Raw genomic sequence first — 13,329 nt, 5'->3', positions numbered from 1 at the left:
TCTGGCTTCCCCACATTCAGAACACAGTCTATCTGGTAGTTCAGACATGCTAAACAGGCATAAACTTGATAACAAAGTACAAAAAACGTTTTAAAATAAAACCGTTACTGTCACTTTAAATTTTAAACTGAACACACTTTATTACTGCAATTGCGAAAAAACATGAAGGAATTGTTCAAAATTCACCAAATTTTCACCACAGTGTCTTAAAGCCTTAAAAGTATTGCACACCAAATTTGGAAGCTTTAACCCTTAAAATAACGGAACCGGAGCCGTTTTGAACTTTAACCCCTTTACAGTCCCTGGTATCTGCTTTGCTGAGACCCAACCAAGCCCAAAGGGGAATACGATACCAAATGACGCCTTCAGAAAGTCTTTTCTAAGTATCAGAGCTCCTCTCACATGCGACTGCATGCCATGCCTCTCAAAAACAAGTGCGCAACACCGGCGCGAAAATGAGGCTCTGCCTATGCTTTGGGAAAGCCCCTAAAGAATAAGGTGTCTAAAACAGTGCCTGCCGATATTATTATATCAAAATACCCAAATAAAATGATTCCTCAAGGCTAAATATGTGTTAATAATGAATCGATTTAGCCCAGAAAAAGTCTACAGTCTTAATAAGCCCTTGTGAAGCCCTTATTTACGATCGTAATAAACATGGCTTACCGGATCCCATAGGGAAAATGACAGCTTCCAGCATTACATCGTCTTGTTAGAATGTGTCATACCTCAAGCAGCAAGAGACTGCTCACTGTTCCCCCAACTGAAGTTAATTGCTCTCAACAGTCCTGTGTGGAACAGCCATGGATTTTAGTGACGGTTGCTAAAATCATTTTCCTCATACAAACAGAAATCTTCATCTCTTTTCTGTTTCTGAGTAAATAGTACATACCAGCACTATTTCAAAATAACAAACTCTTGATTGAATAATAAAAACTACAGTTAAACACTAAAAAACTCTAAGCCATCTCCGTGGAGATGTTGCCTGTACAACGGCAAAGAGAATGACTGGGGTAGGCGGAGCCTAGGAGGGATCATGTGACCAGCTTTGCTGGGCTCTTTGCCATTTCCTGTTGGGGAAGAGAATATCCCACAAGTAAGGATGACGCCGTGGACCGGACACACCTATGTTGGAGAAATTAGTACTTTTAGCAAGAGTAGAGATAGCCCCATCAACTTTGGGGATTTTTTCCCAAAACTCTAATCTATCAGATGGCAAAGGGTACAATTTCTTAAACCTTGGAGAAGGAGTAAATGAAGTACCCAGACTATTCCATTCCCTAGAAATTACTTCTGAAATAGCATCAGGAACTGGAAAAACTTCTAGAATAACTACATGAAGTTTAAAAACTGAATTTAAATGCTTATTAGTTTTAATATCAAGAGGAATCAGATAGATCCTCATCAGAAATAGATAAGTCAGAATGATTGCGGTCATTTAAAAATTCATCTGAAATATGAGAAGTTTTAAAAGACCTTTTACGTTTACTAGAAGGAGGAATAACAGACAGAGCCTTCCGAATAGATTTAGAAACAAATTCTCTTACATTAACAGGAACATCCTGAACATTAGATGTTGAAGGAACAACAACAGGTAATGGATTATTACTAATGGAAATATTATCTGCGTTTGATAGTTTATCATGACAACTAACACAAACTACAGCCGGAGGAACAGTTACCAAAAGTTTACAACAAATGCACTTAGCTTTGGTAGAACCGACATCAGGCAGCGTCTTTCCAGAAGTAGATTCTGATCCAGGGTTAAGTAGAGACATCTTGCAATATGTAATAGAAAAAAACAACATATAAAGCAAAATTATCAAATTCCTTAAATGACAGTTTCAGGAATGGGAAAAAATGCAAAACAGAACAAGCCTCTAGAAACCAGAAGCAACTAAAATGAGACTGAAATAATGTGAAAAAAACTGGCGCCAAGTATGACGCCCACATTTTTGGCACCAAGTATAACGCCCACATTTTTTGGCGCCAAGAATGACGCCCATATTTTTTTGGCGCCAAAAACGTCCGCAACACACATACGTCAAAAATGACGCAACCACGTGAAAACTTCCGGCGTCAACTATGACGCTGGAAATGACAACATTTTTGCGCCAAAAAAGTCTTGCACCAAAAATGACGCAATAAATTGAAGCATTTTCTGCACCTGCGAGCCTAACAGCCCGCAATTTAGAAAAAAAAGTAAATTGAAAATTTTTAAGGTAAGAAAAATATAAATGTATATGCATTTTCCCAAAAAAATTAAACTGACAGTCTGAAAGAAGGAATACTGATTATCCTGAATCATGGCAAATATAAGTTTTAACACATATATTTAGAACTTTACATATAAAGTGCCCAACCATAGCTTAGAGTGTCATGAATAAAATAAGACTTACTTACCCTAAGACACTCATCTACATATAGTAGATAGCCAAACCAGTACTGAAACAAGAATCAGTAGAGGTAATGGTATATAAGAGTATATCGTCGATCTGAAAAGGGAGGTAGGAGAAGAAATCTCTACGACCGATAACAGAGAACCTATGAAATAGATCCCCTAGAGGAAGACCATGGTATTCAAATAGGCAATACTTTCTTCACATCCCTCTGACATTCACTGCACTCTGAGAGGAAAACCGGGCTTCAGCCTGCTGCGAAGCGCATATCAACATAGAAATCTAGCACAAACTTACTTCACCACCTCCATGGGAGGCAAAGTTTGTAAAACTGAATTGTGGGTGTGGTGAGGGGTGTATTTATAGGCATTTTGAGGTTTGGGAAACTTTGCCCCTCCTGGTAGGAATGTATATCCCATACGTCACTAGCTCATGGACTCTTGCCAATTACATGAAAGAAAGGAATTGCACAGCAACTAAAAACCTGCCGAGCAAGACCTAATAAAAGTCCTTTGCAGCTCCCAGCTGATTCACAATAAAAGCCTCAATAAATTGTGCCCTACAGTTTTTGTCAAACAAAATGCCCAATATAAACTCTAGAAACCCCTGAGTGAATAAAATTAAGAGCCACAGAGGAAACATCCCCAATATTAAGGTAAGCCCTAGTCTCCACATACATATGTGCCTGCACACTGCCCCAGTAAATCCTATACATAAAGGATATATCATGTCCCAATATTACTGCAGAGTTAACTATTTTTCTGAAGTGCAAGTCTCCAACACCTAGAAGACAAAAGCACTTACCTGCAATCTAGCTGTCCGGCAGGAAGACAGCTCACCAGGCGTGAAAGGACATATACTCCTCACAGAGACCTTTAGGAAAGGAAAGAACAGAGTACCCAACTCTGGCTTTCTATGACAAGGGGCGCAAATATGTCAGGAAAACAAAGTAAGAACCACCTCACCACTTCCTAACTGTTTAAAAGCTACCACTACTCTTACTCAAGAGATTGACGTGGACACAGCTAAACCCAAATCCTTGCTTGTTGGGAAAAGTACCCAAAAAAGGAAAACATATCTTCAGACACCAAACTTCACCTCCTCCATTGACAGAGGCAAAGAGAATGACTGAGGGTTATGGGTAAGGGAAGTGACACTTAACAGCTTTGCTGGGGTGCTCTTTGCCTCCTCCTGCTGGCCAGGAGTGAATATCCCACTAATAATTGGAATGACGTTGTGGACTCTCCATGTCTTAGGAAAGAAAGTAGATTCAATACCCATCAACGTAAATGGTTTCTTTTCCACCATAAGAGCAATCAAATTGTGTAACTTATCGCCTAAGGAGGTAGTTTTTGCCAATAACAGATACATTTAAAAATGGCTTAGACAGATTTTTGGCTAAAAACAGAATTCAGGGATATGATTGGTTGTGTTAAATGGGTCAACTTTCTAAATGTTTAATGTATGCTCAATTGGTAGCTTCTTAACGTAGATTAGGCAGACTCTGTATGGGTTGAACTAGATGGACTTTTGTCTTCTTCCAACCTAATCTACTGTTACTACGTTCTGTTAAACCTGTATAACACTATGTATGAGGTCAAACTCCTGACCGTTATTTGCGATCAAATAAACCTACAACCCTCCACAGTATTTCAGGAATGGAACACCGGGCACACATACCTGCCAGGGAATTCTTGTCCATGGTAAGTCAAGTTGCGTGGATGAGCCAGGGGACTAGGGGGCACCTCAAAGACATCATCTCCAAAGCTCTCATCTTCCCAGTCACTAGAAATGCTGCTGTCCCCCAAGCGATTGGGAGAACAAGGGGGAGAAATTGGAGGCTCCCTCTTCTCTCCACACCATAGTAGCCACTTGACTGGGCGCTGAAGACTTTGAAAGGCCATTGACAGAAGCCAGACAAAGAGCTACATTAAAAAGTATGACAGACAGAAGTCAGAAAATGTTCAAGAGGAAACACACTGTAGGAAAACAAAATTACAAAAGGGTGACAAAAACAAAAGTTATGCTTACCTGATAATTTCCTTTTCTTCTAATGGAAAGAGTCCACAGCTGCATTAATTACTTTTGGGAAATAAGAACCTGGCCACCAGGAGGACGCAAAGACACCCCAGCCAAAGGCTTAAATACTCCTCCCACTCCCCTCATACCCCAGTCATTCTGCTGAGGAACAAGGAACAGTAGAAGAAATACCAGGGTGAAAAGGTGCCAGAAGAATATAAGGACGCCCCACATAAATTAACGGATAGGGAGCTGTGAACTCTTTCCATCAGAAGAAAAGGAAATTATCAGGTAAGCATAACTTATGTTTTTCTTCTTAAATGGAGTCTACAGCTGCATTCATTACTTTTGGGAAAACAATACCCAAGCTATAGAGGACACTAAATGACAAGACGGGAGGGTACAATAGGCGGCCCATTCTAATGGGCACCAGGGCTGAACTTCTACCCAATAAAAAATCCCTTTATTCTATATTAAAGGAAAAGCCCCAGTGACACTGACTCGCAGCTAGTCCAGAGCCAAACCAGAGACCGTAAAACGGACTCAACTGAGCCGACAGGCCACCAAGAGACACCATCGCCCAAAAGACAGTCCCCCACCACACATCCCTCCCAAATGAAGGGAAAACCAGCCTAAAACCTCAAGGGGACAAGGCAAAGGAGGACAGAGAAAACCGCAAGGTCCCTGAAAATAAGAAAAAAAAAAAAACACCTCCAAGAGTGGGCCCCGGTCACAGAGACCCAAACAGGGAAGGAGGCCCCGCCGATACCAAGCGAAACCCGGGATAATACCAGGCACGGAGACAAAAAAGACGTCTCCTCAACATCCTTTAAGCATGGAATGCAACTAAAGAGGCAAAATCCTCCCCGCGCCTGTCCATAGAATACTAAAGGATTCAACCATGAAAGCGTGTAATAGCCCCAGGCGAAACCCCAAGATTGAGAACACAGAGTCCATAACAGGACGGCCCAGAGGAAGCTTGCAAGGAAAAGAAGCAGTCATCAAGAAAGACAGACTGCATAAATCAGCCCCTCGACAGTGGGCACGCTCCAGACAATCTAAGCCACCGGACCTACACACAGGTCCCTAAAAAAGGGGAACATTAAACCTCAGTCGAGGCCCCCCGAGAACGAGAGTATACACTCAGAACCCAAAAGAAGAGTAAACCCTCTCCTGTCAAAGGAGCAAGAAGAAAGGAAAATCCATCTCCTAGGAAACTGAACTATAAGGATAAACTCAATAAGCTCACACATCCAGAAGAGACTGCAACCCATAGACCGCTCGGGCATCCTGATCTGTAGACCCACACCCAGCTGGACCAACCCAGCCACAGGGAACCAATACAGGGAACAAAAGAATCCCGAAACTGGTACAGGAACAAGCGAAAAGATGGTACAGCCATCTCCCCAGAGTACAAGTATAACTTGACTCTGAAAACAGACAAGGTCATAGACCGAAGGATCCATCCAAATAAGGCCCCACAGTCTGACTTGGAGACAGCAAGACCCCAGGTGGAACCAATTCCACCCTCCACTTCCCGACCAGGAGAAGCCATAAGAAAGGACTCCATTTCCATAGAAGGGAGAATATCCCCTAAGAAAAGGGGAAGAAGCTGGAAGGGCAACAATTGTCCTCAAGGCCCAAAGCCACTGGCCAATTGGGAAGAAAATCCCCAACACAAATGTCCTACAGGTAGCTTCGCCAAACAGAGGCACAGCCGACCTATCCCCTGCAGAGCAGAGAATCCACGGACACACTGGCAAACTGACCAGGGGAATGCAACCTTAAGGCGCACCAGAAATTGGAAGCAAACGCCAGCAGCTGGGTAGAAAACCCACAACCCTTGAGGCACAAGCCACACAGCTAACCCTTAAATAACATGAAGCGAAGCCTCAGAAAGCTGAAATCTCAGGGAGAAAAACAGGTCTGGGTGCCTAACAGTTCAGGAAACCTTACCCAGAACTAAATATCCCAACTGGCCAAAAGCCAGAAAAGGGAAATGGACACATATCCAGAGAATCCGGATAGCGATGGGAATTCGAAAGTCCCGACCAAAGGAATGAACCACCCCTAGCCAAGGTCCAACGCTCAAAGGAGCAGGGCTAGAAGTCGTATGAAGGGACCTCTCAAGCCTCAGGACAACAGAAGGAAAACCTTGAGGTCCACAAAGCCCTACTAGCAGGGCAAGTCTCCCCATCACCTCCACATAGGCAGAGGACACAGGGAAGAGAAAGGAGCTAAACCTTCCCAGCTCCGGGAAACCCTGAGCTAAACAAAGTCCCCACAGGGATCAACCATCATCCAGGACACCGATTCCAAAAAGGAGATCTAACTCACCCAGAGACATGTAAGGAGACCCAAAGGCCTCATAACTCAGACCATAACGTCCAAGAGTAAAAATTGTATCTAGATACACTAGAAACGGCTTACACATACAAGGTGCCGAGAGCTGCAATAGGCTTAAAAATGCAAAACCTTCTGCATGCTGGACAGGTATCCATACAAGCTGTAGGATCAAGTCCCAACAGGACCATCCAGAGGCCTAAAACTGAAGGCCAAACCACTCAAACAGCGGTAACGGGGCCTAAACCCACCAACCCTCCCCCCACATGGAGGAGGAACTCTAGGATCTGATTAAATCAGACATCAGACACAGAATCTGTATCAGATATTATAATCATCTCGGTATCAGAATCCTCCGTAACAGAATCTGAAATGAGTACAGTCTCAGCATCAGAATCCCCCATAACTATAAAGAAGATATATAAATATGGACTATAAAAGTAAAAAGCAAAAAAACGGCACCTGACACCACCAATGGCTGGGGCACTCACCACCTCCTATGACCAGACCCCTGCGGACTAGAATATCTCAGTCACCACACAGTCGGGAATGTGGAAATGGGAACAGAGCGTAACCACTCCCGGACACAGGGTGAACCGTATAGTCCAAAAAGTGCGCTCAGCCCAAAAGGCTGCGTCACTTCCAAAGGCCTCAAAGTTCCAAACCACAAGCCCATAAACCTCACACATAAGCAGGATGAATCACATAAACATGATTATAACCCCCCCCTGTCCAATAATCCCCCTCAGGAGATATTAACCCTCAATTCTAAGATCTAACAGAGACTCAGAGACCCTTATGTTCTAAGTTAAACCCGCGAGGTGCTTTCACGGGTACATTCACGTTACAGTATATTAAATAAAGTAAAATGAAACGATCTTACCCAAATCAACGCCGTGGAACAGAAACACGGCCTTTCAAGTGTGACGAATAGTAGCATCGCCTCCGCCATGGACTTGAGAGAAGAAAGCAGGCAGCGGAGTGAAGTTCAACAATGCGGATTGTTTGAAGAGCTGTTAATCTGAGCCTGGATGGTTTCGCAGAAATAAAATTCCTGCATCTCCGGACTCTAACTTTCATCCAGGCCCTCACTGAGAGACTGACAGGACTACTTAAAACTCCTGTCCCATTCCGAAGAGTACTACCCTCCATAAGAGACAAAAAACAATTTATGCTTACCTGATAAATTTATTTCTCTTGTAGTGTGTTCAGTCCACGGGTCATCCATTACTTATGGGATATATTCTCCTTCCCAACAGGAAGTTGCAAGAGGATCACCCAAGCAGAGCTGCTATATAGCTCCTCCCCTCACATGTCATATCCAATCATTCGACCGAAACAAGACGAGAAAGGAGAAACTATAAGGTGCAGTGGTGACTGGAGTTATAATTTTAAAATTTAGAACCTGCCTCAAAAAAAGACAGGGCGGGCCGTGGACTGAACACACTACAAGAGAAATAAATTTATCAGGTAAGCATAAATTATGTTTTCTCTTGTTAAGTGTGTTCAGTCCACGGGTCATCCATTACTTATGGGATACCAATACCAAAGCTAAGTACACGGATGATGGGAGGGACAAGGCAGGAACATTAAACAGAAGGAACCACTGCCTGTAGAACCTTTCTCCCAAAACCAGCCTCCGAAGAAGCGAAAGTGTCAAATTTGTAAAATTTGGAAAAAGTATGAAGTGAAGACCAAGTTGCAGCCTTGCAAATCTGTTCAACAGAGGCCTCATTCTTAAAGGCCCAGGTGGAAGCCACAGCTCTAGTGGAATGAGCTGTAATTCTTTCAGGAGGCTGCTGTCCAGCAGTCTCATAGGCTAAACGTATTATGCTACGAAGCCAAAAAGAGAGAGAGGTAGCCAAAGCCTTTTGACCTCTCCTCTGTCCAGAGTAAACGACAAACAGAGAAGAAGTTTGTCTAAAATCTTTAGTTGCCTGTAAGTAGAACTTCAGAGCACGGACCACGTCTAGATTATGCAAAAGACGTTCCTTCTTTGAAGAAGGATTAGGACATAACGATGGAACAACAATCTCTTGATTGATATTCCTGTTAGACACAACCTTAGGTAAAAACCCAGGTTTAGTACGCAGAACTACCTTGTCTGAATGAAAGATCAGATAAGGAGAATCACAATGTAAGGCAGATAACTCAGAGACTCTTCGAGCCGAGGAAATAGCCATCAAAAACAAAACTTTCCAAGATAAAAGCTTAATATCAATGGAATGAAGGGGTTCAAACGGAACACCCTGAAGAACTTTAAGAACCAAGTTTAAGCTCCACGGAGGAGCAACAGCTTTAAACACAGGTTTAATTCTAGCCAAAGCCTGACAAAAGGCCTGGATGTCTGGATGCTCTGCCAGACGTTTGTGTAAAAGAATAGACAGAGCTGAAATCTGTCCCTTTAGCGAACTAGCGGATAAACCCTTTTCTAAACCCTCTTGTAGAAAAGCTAATATCCTAGGAATCCTAACCTTACTCCATGAGTAACTCTTAGATTCGCACCAATATAAATATTTACGCCATATCTTATGGTAAATTTTTCTTGTCACAGGTTTCCGAGCCTGTATTAATGTATCAATAACCGAATCCGAAAACCCACGCTTTGATAGAATCAAGCGTTCAATTTCCAGGCAGTCAGCCTCAGAGAAATTAGGTTTGGATGGTTGAAAGGACCCTGAATTAGAAGGTCCTGCCTCAGAGGAAGAGACCATGGTGGACAGGACGACATGTCCACTAGGTCTGCATACCAGGTCCTGCGTGGCCATGCAGGCGCTATCAGAATTACCGATGCCCTCTCCTGTTTGATCCTGGCAATCAGCCGAGGTAGCAACGGAAATGGTGGAAACACATAAGCTATGTTGAAAACCCAAGGGGATGCTAATGCATCCACCAGCACCGCTCCCGGGTCCCTGGACCTGGATCCGTAACAAGGAAGCTTCGCGTTCTGGCGAGATGCCATGAGATCCAGATCCGGTTTGCCCCAACGACGAATCAGTTGAGCAAATACCTCCGGGTGAAGTTCCCACTCTCCCGGATGAAAAGTCTGGCGACTTAAGAAATCCGCCTCCCAGTTCTCTACGCCTGGAATGTGAATCGCTGACAGGTGGCAAGAGTGAGACTCTGCCCAGCGAATTATCTTCGAGACTTCCAACATCGCTAGGGAACTCCTGGTTCCCCCTTGATGATTGATGTAAGCCACAGTCGTGATATTGTCCGACTGAAATCTGATGAACCTCAGCTTTGCTAACTGAGGCCAAGCCAGAAGAGCATTGAATATTGCTCTTAATTCTAGAATGTTTATTGGGAGGAGTTTCTCCTCCTGAGTCCACGATCCCTGAGCCTTCAGGGAATTCCAGACTGCTCCCCAGCCTAGAAGGCTGGCATCCGTTGTTACAATCATCCAATCTGACCTGCGAAAGGTCATTCCTTTGGACAGATGAACCGGTGACAACCACCAGAGAACCGAATCTCTGGTCTCCTGGTCCAGATTTAGCAAAGGGGACAGATCTGAGTAATCCCCGTTCCATTGACTGAGCATGCATAGTTGCAGCGGTCTGAGATGCAGGCGCGCAAATGGCACTATGTCCATTGCCGCTACCATTAAGCCGATTACCTCCATGCACTGAGCTACCGATGGGCTTGGAATGGAATGAAGGACACGGCAAGCATTGAGAATCTTTGATAACCAGGACTCCGTCAGGTAAATCTTCATCTCTACAGAATCTATGAGTCCCTAGAAAAGGAACCCGTGTGAGTGGTAACAGAGAACTCTTTTCCACGTTCACTTTCCACTCATGCGACCTCAGAAATGCTAGAACTATCTCGGTATGAGACTTTGCATTCTTAAAATTTTACGCTTGTATCAGAATGTCATCTAGGTACGGAGCCACCGCTATGCCTCGTGGCCTTAGTACCGCCAGAAGTGAGCCCAGAACCTTCGTAAAAATTCTCGGGGCCGTGGCTAACCCGAAGGGAAGAGCCACAAACTGGTAATGCCTGTCTAGAAAGGCAAACCTCAAGTACCGATAATGATCTTTGTGAATCGGTATATGAAGGTAAGCATCCTTTAAGTCCACCGTGGTCATATATTGACCCTCTTGGATCATGGGTAGGATGGTTCGAATGGTTTCCATCTTGAACGATGGTACCCTTAGGAATTTGTTTAAGATCTTTAAGTCCAAGATTGGTCTGAAGGTTCCCTCTTTTTTGGGAACCACAAATAGATTTGAGTAAAATCCTTGACCCTGTTCCGATTGCGGAACTGAGTGGATCACCCCCATGATTAAGAGGTCTTGTACACATTGTAGAAATGCCTCCCTCTTTACTAGGTTTGTCGATAACCTCGAAAGATGGAACCTCCCTTGTGGAGGAGAGGATTTGAAATCCAGAAGGTATCCCTGAGATATAATCTTTAACGTCCAGGGATCCTGCACATCTCTTGCCCAAGCCTGGGCAAAGAGAGAAAGTCTGCCCCCCACTAAATCAGTCTCCGGATAGGGGGCCCTGACTTCATGCTGTCTTAGGGGCGGGAGTAGGCTTTCTGGCCTGCTTGCCCTTGTTCCATGACTGGTTGCCTTTCCAACCTTGTCTGTAACAAGCAGTAGTTCCTTCCTATTTTGGAGCGGAGGAAGTCGATGCTGCTCCTGCCTTGAAGTTACGAAAGGCACGAAAATTAGACTGTTTGGCCTTTGGTTTGGCCCTGTCCTGAGGAAGGGCATGGCCCTTACCTCCCGTAATGTCAGCAATAATTTCCTTCAAGCCGGGCCCAAATAAGGTCTGCCCTTTGAAAGGAATGTTAAGTAGTTTAGACTTGGAAGTTACATCCACTGACCAGGATTTAAGCCAGAGCGCTCTGCGCGCCTGTATGGCGAATCCGGAATTTTTAGCCGTAAGTTTGGTTAGATGTACTACGGCATCTGAAACAAACGCATTAGCTTGCTTAAGGGTTCTAACTTTGCTCAAGGTCTCATCCAACGGCTCTGTGCGAATCGCCTCTTCCAGAGACTCAAACCAGAATGCCGCTGCAGCCGTGACAGGCGCAATGCAATGCATGCAAGAGGCTGCAATATAAAACCCTGTTGAACAAACATTTTCTTAAGATAACCCTCTAATTTTTTATCCATTGGATCTGAGAAAGCACAGCTATCCTCCACCGGGATAGTGGTACGCTTGGCTAACGTAGAAACTGCTCCCTCCACCTTAGGGACCGTCTGCCATAAGTCTCGTGTGGTGGCGTCTATAGGGAACATTTTTCTAAATATCGGGGGAGGGGAAAAAGGCACACCGGGTCTATCCCACTCCTTACTGATAATTTCTGTAAGTCTTTTTGGTATAGGAAAAGCGTCAGTACACACCGGTACCGCATAGTATCTATCCAACCTACACAATTTCTCTGGAATTGCCACCGTGTCGCAATCATTCAGAGCCGCTAATACCTCCCCTAGTAACACACGGAGGTTCTCAAGCTTAAATTTAAAATTTGAAATTTCTGAATCCGGTCTCCCCGAATCAGAACCGTCACTGACAGAATGAAGCTCACCGTCCTCATGTTCTGCAAGTTGTGACGCAGTATCAGACATGGCTCTCGTGTCATCAGCGCGCTCTGTCCTTAACCCAGAGCTATCGCGTTTGCCCCTTAATTCGGGCATATTATATAATACTTCTTTCATAACATTAGCCATATCATGTAAAGTGATTTGTAAGGGCCTAGATGTACTAGGTGTCTCAATCCTACGCATCTCCTGAGCGGGAGACGCAGGTACTGACACGTGAGGAGAGTTAGGCGGCATAACTTCCCCCTCGTTGTCTGGTGATAGCTTCTTTATCGGTACAGATTGACTTTTATTCAAAGCAATATCAATACAATTGGTACACATCGTTCTATTGGGCTCCACATTGGCTTTTGAACATGATGAACAAACAGTTTCCTCTGAATCAGACATGTTAAAACAGACTTAGCAATGAAACTAACAAGCTTGGAAATCACTTTCAATAAGTTTTACAAGCAATATAAAAAACGCTGCAGCGCTTCAAAAATACAGATATAATTAAACAATTCTTAACAAGAAGTGTACTATTAGCAGAGGATTGCACCCATTAGCAAAAGGATGATTAACCCTTCAATACCCAAAACGGATAAAACAGATATCAATTAAGATTTAACGCTTTTAAACACAGTCAGCACATTGTCACAGATCTGCTGTGACTGATTACCTCCCTCACAAATGAAATTTGCAGACCCCTGAGCTCTCTAGAGACGTCCTGGATCAAGGAGGAAGAAGCAGAAAGACTGTGCAATAATTTTAACTGCGCAATAAGGCGCTAAAACAAGGGCCCTCCCACTCCAATCACAACAGTGGGAGCCCTGATATAACGGTTTCCATGCAGGAAAATATGTTAGCCATGTGGAAAAAATCATGCCCAGAGCGATTTATCACCAAAGTACCTCACAAAAAAACGAATAACATGCCAGCAAACGTTTTATTAAAAAACAACATTTTTCAATGTCATGCAAAGCTATCACTAAGCCTGCTACCAGTCGCTACCACTGCAGAGAAGGCTTAAG

At 43.8% G+C, this 13,329-nt stretch overlaps 1 protein-coding gene across 1 annotated transcript in view; it reads right to left on the bottom strand.

Moving 5' to 3' along the window:
* The window catches only part of PKMYT1 (protein kinase, membrane associated tyrosine/threonine 1), a 285,504-nt gene that overhangs the window by 111,877 nt on the left and 160,298 nt on the right, over positions 1–13,329 (bottom strand). The window contains exon 5 of the mRNA XM_053694811.1: positions 4,080–4,324. Coding sequence (XP_053550786.1) covers positions 4,080–4,324 — 245 coding nt within the window. The remainder of the gene's footprint in view (positions 1–4,079; positions 4,325–13,329) is intronic.

Source organism: Bombina bombina, chromosome 11 (genome assembly GCF_027579735.1).
Source record: "Bombina bombina isolate aBomBom1 chromosome 11, aBomBom1.pri, whole genome shotgun sequence".
Lineage (NCBI taxonomy): Eukaryota > Metazoa > Chordata > Amphibia > Anura > Bombinatoridae > Bombina > Bombina bombina.
The sequence above is the reverse complement of the archived record's forward strand: the minus strand, read 5'-3'. Positions and strand labels throughout refer to the sequence as shown.